This window comes from Sinocyclocheilus anshuiensis, unplaced genomic scaffold (assembly GCF_001515605.1).
Source record: "Sinocyclocheilus anshuiensis isolate Anshui unplaced genomic scaffold, SAMN03320099.WGS_v1.1 scaffold329, whole genome shotgun sequence".
Taxonomy (NCBI): domain Eukaryota; kingdom Metazoa; phylum Chordata; class Actinopteri; order Cypriniformes; family Cyprinidae; genus Sinocyclocheilus; species Sinocyclocheilus anshuiensis.
In genome coordinates this window covers 1,766,835-1,778,340 of record NW_015540881.1, presented here as the reverse complement: position 1 = coordinate 1,778,340, position 11,506 = coordinate 1,766,835, and the positions used below count along the sequence as shown (strand labels likewise).

At 37.8% G+C, this 11,506-nt stretch overlaps 1 protein-coding gene across 1 annotated transcript in view; it reads right to left on the bottom strand.

The window, feature by feature from the left end:
* LOC107688496 (TRAF2 and NCK-interacting protein kinase-like) overlaps positions 1-11,506 on the bottom strand; it is a 125,101-nt gene that overhangs the window by 91,438 nt on the left and 22,157 nt on the right. Inside the window, exon 2 of the mRNA XM_016486182.1 lies at positions 8,333-8,398. Within this exon, the coding sequence (XP_016341668.1) occupies positions 8,333-8,398 (66 nt within the window). The remainder of the gene's footprint in view (positions 1-8,332; positions 8,399-11,506) is intronic.

Below are 11,506 nucleotides of genomic sequence, written 5' to 3'. Positions count from 1 at the left end.
AGCGGCTCCCTGACATGGCCGCTACAACACTAACTGCGGTTACTGAAACCACGCCTTCTTTCTTTGGTTGCACATTTGGGCGCATTATGCAAATATTCCCACAGTGACCTAGATATGTGGGGGCGTGTTAGAACGAGACGTTTTAGCAGGGTGTGGCGGAGTCTTAACTTTGATAAAGAATATCTCTTTGGTTTTGAGACTTTAGTCTTTGCAACTTCAGGGATCTTATCTATTCACGAACAGCTTGTAACACTCCAAAGAGAAAGGAAAACTTGAAATCGCATCATATGACCCCTTTAAAATCAATGTGATAAATGACTTGGATAAAAAGTAATCTAAAAGTACTCAAAAAGTAGTCTGATTACATTACCCAAGATGCATAATGTAATGGATTACGTTACTATTTAGAATTGTAGAATAATTGTAGTCTGTTACGGTTTCCAAATTACAAGTATTCTACCCAGCTCTGTCTATTATAATCATTTCCACTTTTCACTAAACTAAACCAGTTTCATAAAACTATGAAACAAGTTTATTTCAAACACATATAAACAATAAGATATATAAAAATATAAATTGTACCTATAAATGAATTTCTTTTCAAAACAATTATATTTGTCCAATTTGTAAAATAAGCATTTAAGCACAATCATTCAGATCAAAGTATTACATCATGAGAAACGTAATTGGGTAGTTGATCCATAATGTTTTTGTAAACAATTTTTTCAAAGTACAGATCAATTGATATGAACTCATAAAAGCTGCATGCCTAACAATTATAAAACAATGAACAAAATGTTGTTTAAATAGCTTTAGACTGAGTACATCAAGTCCACACCACAGGACATGTGAACCTCATTAAAGTGTTTAATGTCAGCCTCTCAAATTCAGTCAAATGTTTTCATTTTGTTTCAATTTTGATTGGTAGTGTACAAGGACATCAAATGAAGGAAGGGGAGTTGGTGCCATTTCTCATACCTGTGTTGCATGTTTAATCATGCAAGTATGTGCAACCATTATTACGGCACTGCAGAACACATTTTCCGTTATGGAGCAGTCCTGGTCAAAAACATGATGGGAAAACACCTACTTGGTTTTTCTTCATACATCTCTTGGCACAAATGCCGTTCTTTGGGTGACTGAAAAGTCTCCAGTGGACCATCCGGCAAGGAGACTCATTTTGTTTCAAGAGAGGGACAAGTATAGACATGACAAACCACACCCCACCATCTGATGCATGTTAAACGTTTGAAATATGAAGAAATTCATATTGTTTTTCCTTATATTATATATTATAATATATAATATTAACAATATATTAATATTGTTTTATTGATTCTTAAACAACCGGATATTGTTTAATCTTGTCATGATTGATCTTTGAAAATACAATGAACATGGCATGCACATTTATGCATGTTTAGCAGCATATTATGTCTCAAAAATGAGAAGGCAACATAGGGCATTACAACTAGAAACTGATGTAAATCTGGAGCATCAATTTAACCAGAAAAGTGTGGAAAGTTCAAAAACATGCAAACAGACGCACTTTGAGAACACATTTCAAAATTCACCATGTGAATGTTTGCTTCATCCAGGATTCATCATGAATCATACAAAAACAGTGCTGGTTTTAGATATATCAACTGTCGGCCAAGTCAAAATATCACTGCAAGTCTTACAAAATCATATGACTGCTTGTGCATTATGAGGGTGAGTGTAAGATGAGACAATGCTGATCTGATTGAAACTTGTACCATAGTGAAAACAAGCTTTGGAAGACTCATATTCACTGGCTGACAAACTGTAAACAGATGCTAATAGAGCATGGCGAGATCAAGTGACCTAAGGGTGACTTCCAAGGCAACCTACTGACGGCCTGTCAACAGATTTTTAATTAATTTTAACTAGGCTGCTGAACACAAAGCAGCCTATACAAGGAGGAAAAAAAAACAAATTGAGTTAGCTGCCAATTACAGGCCTGATTCACAATCAAACTCCGAAAGCATTCAATTAGTATTGCTTAAGACTGTCAAGGTCATGATACTGTCAAACAAATCATTGTAAATAATGATTTAATTTTCACATTCACTGTAAGCCTACAATAAAACACTTTAAGAAGTCATTTAGTCACGCTGAAATTGGATTTATTCAATAAATTGTAGAAGACTTATAATATTACAGAGAGCTGATTGAACAATAAGATTTTAATACTAAAATATTTACAAAGACATGGAAAATGCTAGTTTTATTCCATTTCTATATTTGCTTACAATTTTAACACGTGTACTCAAATAATCTTGCTTAGATAGAATAATTGCGACATCCCTAGTATTAATGCATTAAATCTAACATTCATCTATAAAAACTATTTCTATAATAGTTCTAAATAGTTTTATACAATGTTGGATTACATTTGTATTTTTCAAGTTCTGAATGTCCACTTGAATAATTGATACTGCTGTTAGATATACTCAACTATTTTTTTAACCTTACTCTATTTTTTCTTAATTGTTGACTTTACCTGTTATGAATAATTCCATGAATTTTTTAAAACACTGTTTACTAGGGAAATAGCCGTTTACTTGCTACATATCTTTAACTTATTAATGCTAATATTTAAAGGGGTCATATGATGCGATTTCAATTTTTCCTTTCTCTTTGGATGCTGTGTTTTTCGTTGCCACTGATGATTCAAACGCGAGTTTTGGCCAGTAGACTAGCACTTGTTGTTTGTAAACCGCATAAACACATTTCATTACACCAAATACACAAAATAATGTTCTTTTTAGCAGCATCATATGACCCCTTTAACTTTTTAAATAAAGGTTGTTTTGGTATGCAAATTGCAACTGAAAAATGTGAAATCTCTCTAGCTGAAACAGATTATACAAAGAGTATACATTGGTTTCTGTGTTTGGATAAACAGATCCAATTATTCAAAAAAAGATACAACATAATTTAGCATGCCGTCAGCAGTGTGGAATCAGGACCAATGTCTCCCAGTCACGTTTAAAGCAGGAGTCACCCTACAGACCAGAAACCAACCAAAACATACAAGCTCTGTGAGAATCTGAGCTGAGTCACCATCAGTAGCAACGACACAAATGATGTCTTATTCAACTGCTCTCTCAACTTTGAATGAGCCATAACAGAGCATAACACACCAACAGGGCAAAAGCGTTCAGTTCTGGTAATGTCGCTCCACCCAGGCTCATGCCTGCGGTGCCATTGAGCTCTGAAATAATTTCATCCTATGAGTCAATGTGACGTGATGTGGCTTATTTAAACTTCAACGGCATTATTCTGACCCATTTCAAAGGCTGTTACTATATGTGTGTGGTAAGGGGCATTTAAAACGGCATTACAACGGCCCAATAAAAAATAAAAAATAAAGTACAGGGAACAGTACTGGTTGGAATTCATAGACTGAAAATCATGATTTTCCTCTGCATAAGATTACACAAAAACAACAACAAACACATTTAACATACAGTCATTAGCCTGACTTTCACATATTGTGACAAATAAAGAAAAGAAACAAAGAGAGCATGAGAGGGATGAGTTGAGAGCTTTTCCACACAGGTCTTTAGAGCAGGTGTCTCTGCTCAGACAAGGTGTCTCTAATGCACAAGGAGACATTTAGACAGAGGTATTTTTATCCAGCAGCGGAGCCAAAAATAGGTCAATGTTATCCAAAATAATTTGAGAGCACCAGGGCTCTGCTTTCAGATGAGCCCCTGCAGTTACTGATGCACTTTCAGAAGTGGCCACATCCTGCCTCTTTCTATCCAATAAGGCTGAATGAAGAAAAAAAGTGCTACTACTTCTGCAACAAAAGAAGTGCTGTCCCAAGCAGAGCTGAAAAAATTCTTTATGAAGAAAACAAAAACAAAAACAAAAGAACAACTAAACCTCAATTCTCCTTTGAGGGTCCTGTGTCAAATGAAGCCCTAAGAGAATGAGGCATAGTATCAGCAATGAACAAAAGAGTCCACATTAGGGCTGTGCGATATTGAAGAAAAATGCGATATGCGATACCTTGTTAAAAAATGCGATATTCGATATGCGATACGATATTGCTTAAAGTGTGTCAAATCAATTTAAATGATATTTTAAAATATTTTAAAATGAAAATTATAGAACCAATTTGTTTCACATTCTTTCTTGGAAAAGAAAGAATCACTATAACTTCTGAAAGTGACCAGCAGTTTTTTAGCATTACTTAAAAAGTAATGTCACAAATCAGAAAATGTAATTTAACATCAATGTGAACATACAAACAAAAAAATGAATGACACTAATTTTATATCATTGTAACTTTGCTTTCCATACACTTTAAGTACTTCTTCATATACCACAGCAAAAACTATAGTCTGAGAAAGTTCAAACATGGTTAAAGGCAAGTGAACAGTCCGTAAAAAAAAAAAGACAGAAAAAGAAAAAAAAGAAATACACAATTTACAAGCACAGATAAAATAAGCAGTAGTATTCAGGTACAGAAATTTAATAATTAAGTGTAAAATAACACTGCATTGTGTTAACTGTATGAATTAAATTTAGATTAATCTTTGTTATAGCTGTTTTGTTGTTTGATTAACATTAGTGACATATTCAGCAGCACGTATTTATAGGCTGCTGTCCCTTTAAATCCGACTGCACTGATCCAGTATAATGATACACATCTGATTTCTTTCTCAGCTGTTTACATTCATTTAAAACATAACCGACTGCATTTATAAGAATGATCGTCGAGACGGGTACTATTGACACAATTCTGTGTGTATGTGTCTGTTCAAACATAAGGAGTAGATGCGAAAAAGACGACATTTGCGATATTTTGATAATTTCGATATATCGTGCAGCCCTAGTCCACATGTAAAAAAGATACAGTAACTAAACCTATCCCATGCTAAGAAGCACACAATTCAGCCATATCAGTTCCTGTCTGACCTAACACATGAGCAAACAGCATATTTCTGATCTCAGATAAAGTATCGGAAGGGGAAAAGAGAGCTGGTTTCATTAAAAACTAAATGTGACAGAGTGGAATTGTGGAATGACCCACTTCTAAATCCAGCCTCAGCGTAGGAAAGATGGTGACAGTCAGACCTCAGGGATCCGTCTGCGGATCTGTCTTTCCAGGAACTGGAAGAGCTGCCTCTCCATTATGAATGAGATGAGGAAAGGTGCTCACTGGAGGTTTGAAGTGTCTCGCCAGGCAGATCTTATCGACTGACTGCCGGGACAGCTAAAATGACCATCCTTCACTTTCTTACAAAGCGCACAATCTCAAAACAATGGGACAGTACAGTACAAGTTAGCAAGTTTTTGGAGCCCACAGAAAATTTCAATGGCCCTGAGGCTGAACTAAAAGAATTCTGCTAGTTTTAAGCAACTAAATTTAAGTGTCAGAACCAGGGGTATCCAACCCTGCTCCTACTCGTTTCCTCGGACTTCAGTTCCAACCCTGCTCTAACACACCTATCTGTGATTCAACCTTGATTAACAGGTTCAGGTGTGTTCGCTTACGGTTGGAGCAAAACTCTGCAGGAACAGGGTTGGCTATACCCCTGATCTCAACATACATTAAACTTTAAGATTTCTTTGGGGCAGGGGTAGCAAATCCTGCTCTTGACGGACTACCCTCTTGCAAACATCAGTTCCAAACTTACTCAAACAGTTGAGTTTGATTAGGGTCGGAGCTACAGTAAACTCTGCAGGATGGTAGACCTCTAGAAACTGGGTTGGCTATCCCTGATTTACAAAGTCACATTTTCAACAAATAACTTTGACCTCGAAGTGAAATAAAAAGTTATTTTAAACAGACTTTGCATGAGCCCTTGTTTGTTTACTCAGTTCTTCTGCTCCCTCAGGGGTGTTCGATTCTGCTCCTAGAGGGCCACCATCTTACAGAGCATAGCTCTAGTCATAATTAAATGCACCTGAATGTGAAAGTTTTTAGGATTACTAGAAATTTACAGGCAGGTGCTCTGGAGATAAACGCTGCAAGATGTCGCCCATTCAAAAGCAGAGTTGGACACCCCTGCTCAAGAGCACCAGCTCAATGGGTAGTAAGTGAAGGCTCCATAAACAGGCCAAAATGCCTCTCACACTGGCTCTGAACCGTCATGCCATTCTTACTTCCGAACCCTGACTAGATGGGCTGATGCCGTACGAATACAAAGTAAAGGATATCAATGTCGTCAACTGCAGCATTTGATTCAATCTCATCTGCAATAAACATAACCATGTAAATCATACAGGGATTATTACCATAGGGAATGATGGGGCAGACAGGTTCAGCTAAAGTGGATGAGGTGTGCTTAAGGTACACCAACACCAAGTTCCTCCACATACACCTGTGCACTCAGACCTGCCCTGTATGTCTGGGATGTGAAGGGCAAACTGGAATGACAGAGCAGAACCCCACTAAGAGACCAGAAAGAAGCCGAGCGGAAGAGATTCACCTCCCTGTCTGAGCACAGATCGTCTCGCTCCACAAATCTGAAATGTGTGTCTGTGTCTGCAGCTTCAAGGCAAAGAGAGACGCATGTACATCAGACACTCTCTTATCACATTCCACCCACTAAAGAACTTCTTTTAGGCTCTATTTGCTAACTCTGGCACAGAGCCAGCTCTCATCTCCCTCCATCCACTGCTTCCCGCTCTATCTCATGGCCACCCTTCTCGTCGTTCCCGTCTACTCCACCCAAGCATATGTCCTGGTTCCGCAGCAGGGCGCAGCTTTGTGGCCGTTCTGGTGGGATGTGCAAGGACCTTATCTGACTAAAGAGTTTAATACTCTAATCAGAAGATGCCCAGCACAGTTCAGGTTTACAGGGAGAGTTCACCCAAAAATCAACCTCAATCTGTAAAACTGACTTTCTTTCGTAGAACACAAAAGGGGATGTTACGTACAATGTTGATGCTGCTCTCTTCCGTTTAATGGAAGTAAATGGTGACCATGTCAATCAAGCAGAGCCGTCCATGGGGGCTGATTTGGGGACTGACTGGGGATCTGTATTCTCTAACTCACACTAGACCCATCTCCATGCTTGGGATAGCCCTGCTGTCAAGCTCCATAGTACAAAAAAGCACAATACAAGTAGTGGTCGACCGATATTGGTTTTTTGACAGCCGATGCCGATATCTTGGAAAGCAGGGTGGCCGATGGCCGATATAAAGCCGATATAATTGTATTTAATATTTAAGAAATTTGAAATCATTTGAAAATGGATTAAAACAAGAAATGTGTAAAATAAACATGCTTATACTTTAAAATGACAAAGTATTTTTCACAAATAAACAAATATTTAATAAAAATCTAATTAAAAATGAAGTAAACACTGTAACCAACAGGGCACTCAGTATTCTGGGAAGTTTGTGTGCATTGGGAATCACATTTTTTCAAATAAAGCCAAGGTAACACTCATTTTACATACAGCACACAGTGAAAATGACATATGACATTGGGCAAAAGCATGAAGCGTAATTTGAAATCATGAGTTTAAAGTTTGTCGATCGCACCTCTCAGTGAAGCTGAACTCTCCTCCTGTCCTCATTCAATTCACACTGACCAACCGTCACGCAGAGAACATGCGATCGTGCAGGATACAAATGCACACTTCATAAGATCTCACAGCTGGATTCGACTAAGTTTGCAAGGTTTTTGAAATTAGATGTTCATTAGTCATTCAAAGATTTGTTTAAATGATATAAATTTGCTGAATGCTGACGGCAAACGAGAAAGTATTATAATGTTTGCCTTTCTATTACTAAGAATATAAAAGCAATCGTTATAATACTTTTTTGTATACATTTTAATTCCTTTGTTTAACAGTTCTATCTGATTATTAGACAGACTTCTGTCCGTGGACAGAACTGTTAACAAGGACAACGAACAAGAGGGAGAATGTGAGCACTGTATGCTCAGGCGCTGCCGTTCTCAGCAACGTCAAAATAAAAGTCCCGCCACGAACGCATCGGCCAAACAGAAAAACTTATGAAAAATGCCAAATATCGGCCGATATATCGGTCGACCACTAATCATAACAGTAGTCCATAAGACTAGTGCACTATATTCTAAGTCCTCCTAAATGTCATTGTTGCATCCTGCTGCATCCAGTCACACTGGTTTGGAGAGAAATGTGCATTATTAGATGGAAAAATGTTTTGGTTGAAATACCCCTCTAACCCCAGTCAGACATTCAGACAAACATCACAAACATCACCTTTTGCTTTTGGTTTCCATAGCTCAAAAAGCTGCTTTGGAGAAATTTTTTTATGGAAAAGCAATTATTTCAAAAAGAATACAATAAAAGTTTCTTACCTTGTACACCTGACCATACGTGCCATTCCCGACCAGCTCCACCAGCTCAAATATTCCTGCAGGGTCCTGAAAAAAAGAGCAAAGTTTATGGTCAGCGAAAGTACAAACACAGAGAGAAAAACAACCCTCTGGTAGTATAATTTAAGTTTTTGTGATGTTTCTGATGTTTTCAATCTCTCGGATTTTCTCAAACTCATTTTACTTGCATAATGTGCTGTATCTACAGTGAAAAAGAGGGAGGCACTTAATTGTATCCATCGGGAAAGTGGTTATAGAGGAGGAGTTAAAAAACAGCTGGCCAGAAAGGAGAGTTGTTGATTTTTTTTATTTCCTGAATAATGCGCACCAATGAATCCTTCACAATAACAACAGGAACATGTATCAAGGATAGAAACTGTGATTCCATGTTGGCTTTAATAAACAGCACCGTGTTTTCAGCAGCAAGCTGACTGCTTCTCAGCTCACGCAAACACAAAAACCCCTGGTGTCCTCCATCACACAACTGTTGCAGTGTACCATCTCTCATGGCCAGCACCCAACCAAGTGTGAGATTTAAATCCAACACTCCATCTAACACCTAAACAAAGAAACTCTAAATAAAAGAGTCGATGCAGGGAGAAAATACAGGCCATTTCGTGTGCCATTTAATCTGGCTTCACCCAAACACCACCTGGTTGAGTTTGTGACCTTAAACATCAAAAGCCTGCTCACAATCACCAATCTCTGTCCAACAGAAAGCGCTTGCAATAAAACGGTGAAAAGGGAGTGATATCTTTAAGGATGACATTGCTCAAAGGACAAAACCGGTATTGTGCGTATGGATGTTTTCTCTTGTTTGCGCTCCACTGAGAACTACTGACAGACGGTGAGATTTCAAATCTAAACTCAGACAAGAGTCAACCGTCACATTAGTATACACAAGTGGAGGTCCACACAAATGTGACTCATTTCCATGATTGCACATGCATTGCTCTGAATAGTTAAGCTGCAGAGTGTAAATCCAACATTCACCATTATGGCTAATCCTAAACTATGGGTACGATCCAATTGCCCAATAGTGTCCCGCTAAGTGGACTTCACAGGATATTATTCAGCCAACTTAAATGAGATTGCAAATCATAAGGGCTGTATATTTTCAGAACGAACATCAAAATACAGAGACAGGGAAATTTACACCAGTGATTGCGTACCACTTTCGTACAATACCAAGTTAGGTCATACTAAACCGTTTTTGGTTACATAACAGTTCAGAGGACATATAAATGGGGGGAAAAAGTAATTTGCTAAATTTATAATTTTTAATATTGCAACAAATTAGGCTTTCAAGTGTGATGCTCTATAATAATGTAATACATAATATTACACAGGACATTGCAGGGCTCTCCAAATGAACACATTTTGTCAAGTTAAGTAACTTTCTACAGACATCCCCTGTTCAATGTAGGAAGCACTGCACAATGCATAGAAACCTTGCTTCTTATTTCTCGTAGCTTATTTCTCTCTCAATGCATCACCTAAAGAGCTGAGGATGAATACATGGTTTGGCTCTCTAGGGATGAGTAATATCTTGTCCTTATGCTGACTGGCAAAAAAAAAAAAAAGCAAGCTGCAGTGTTCACACAAGCTGCCGACTGTAGACAGTCCACACAACACTACTTGTGAAACTAAATGTTGAATTGATCGGAAATGTGGCTTGTCTGTTAGCCAAAGCTGTAAGACCACTGGGAAACCAGTGTCAAGACACAATCTACAGTATGAGATGCGAGAAAGCTAGGGGACAGATATTGCACAATGCACAGAAAACTCAAATCTCCAACAATCAGCAGGTTACCAGTCTGCATTTTCTGTTTTGGCAACACCTAAAGCTACATCAATAGACATGACATGTACCTTATAATTATTAAGAACGCATAACAGAGAAAGCAATTCTACAGAACCACACGTCTATAAATCATGATGTCTTATGTCTACAGGAAGGTAATCCAGTCAACCTGTTGGCCCTGTTCCTCTCTGTTGTGCTGCCAATATAATTCAACAAGGGCTCACTTGCTTTTAGTTGATTTTTTTTTTCACAACAGGCTCTAGACAAAGTGACTAATCTGTCTATTGATGACTAATGCTTATGCTATTACACAAAATTAGCAGATTACTTTTTTCCTTTTAAAAAAAAAAAAAAGAAAAGAAAAAAAATAACTATTTGTCTATACAGAATAATAGCTGTTCAAGCTTTTACCCTCAAGGTAAAAACTGGATCTCTGACTTCTGGCTGTTCCCATAACATTAGAGGAAAACAATCGGGTTTATGGCCATTCCCAAACTCCATTTCACGCCAAGGTGGTCTCAACGCTGAGAGCTTAGTTGAAATTGCTTCAACAACCTTCATTGTAGATGCTGAAAGATCTCGGTCCATCCGATGGGTTCATGGGGCCATTTGTAGCAGAAGCTTTTAAGCAGACCTTAATCCCAAATCGAACCATATCAAAGACGTGCGGGAAGTCAGCTGTGATCACATGACACTGACCGCTGAGGATGAGTTGAACCAAGCAGGGGTGAGCGCTAACCCACTTCAAGCTTTCAACCCCCCACATGACTTTTTGTTAATCTAGAACAGGGGTCTCCAACCTTTTTTACACCACGGACCGGTTACGTTTGGAAAATATTCTAGGCTACTATATAGTATTATAATAGCATTATATAGTGGTTCAATGCATTATATTGTTTTTTTTTTGTCGCAGATCGGACTATTTTTTTCGGATAAGCAAGAAAAAAAAATATTTAAAGCACAGAGAATGACAATGCCGTGAAGGGTTTTTGACATAGGCTAATTTTATGTGTATGTATACGCAACTTTGTATTTCCGCGCTGTCTGAAACATGTCTCTATGCTTACGTGAGTAACAAATTGAGCTCTCTTTCGTTTCTTCTTCTTGTTGTTTAAAATTGCTTGTACGTGTAAATTGGCAAATTAATCTGCGAATCATGCGTGTGCCGAATGGTAGGGTCTCATCCGTACGTATTACGGATCAACTGCAATCCGTTTATCTCCTAATATGTGATCAGATTCAGAACAATCTTTCATTTACTTATTTAACATGAAATTGTCAAATTGCTACTCCATATCAATCGCATACAATGAAAATAAAGAATAATTAGAACAATCATTAACATCAATAAA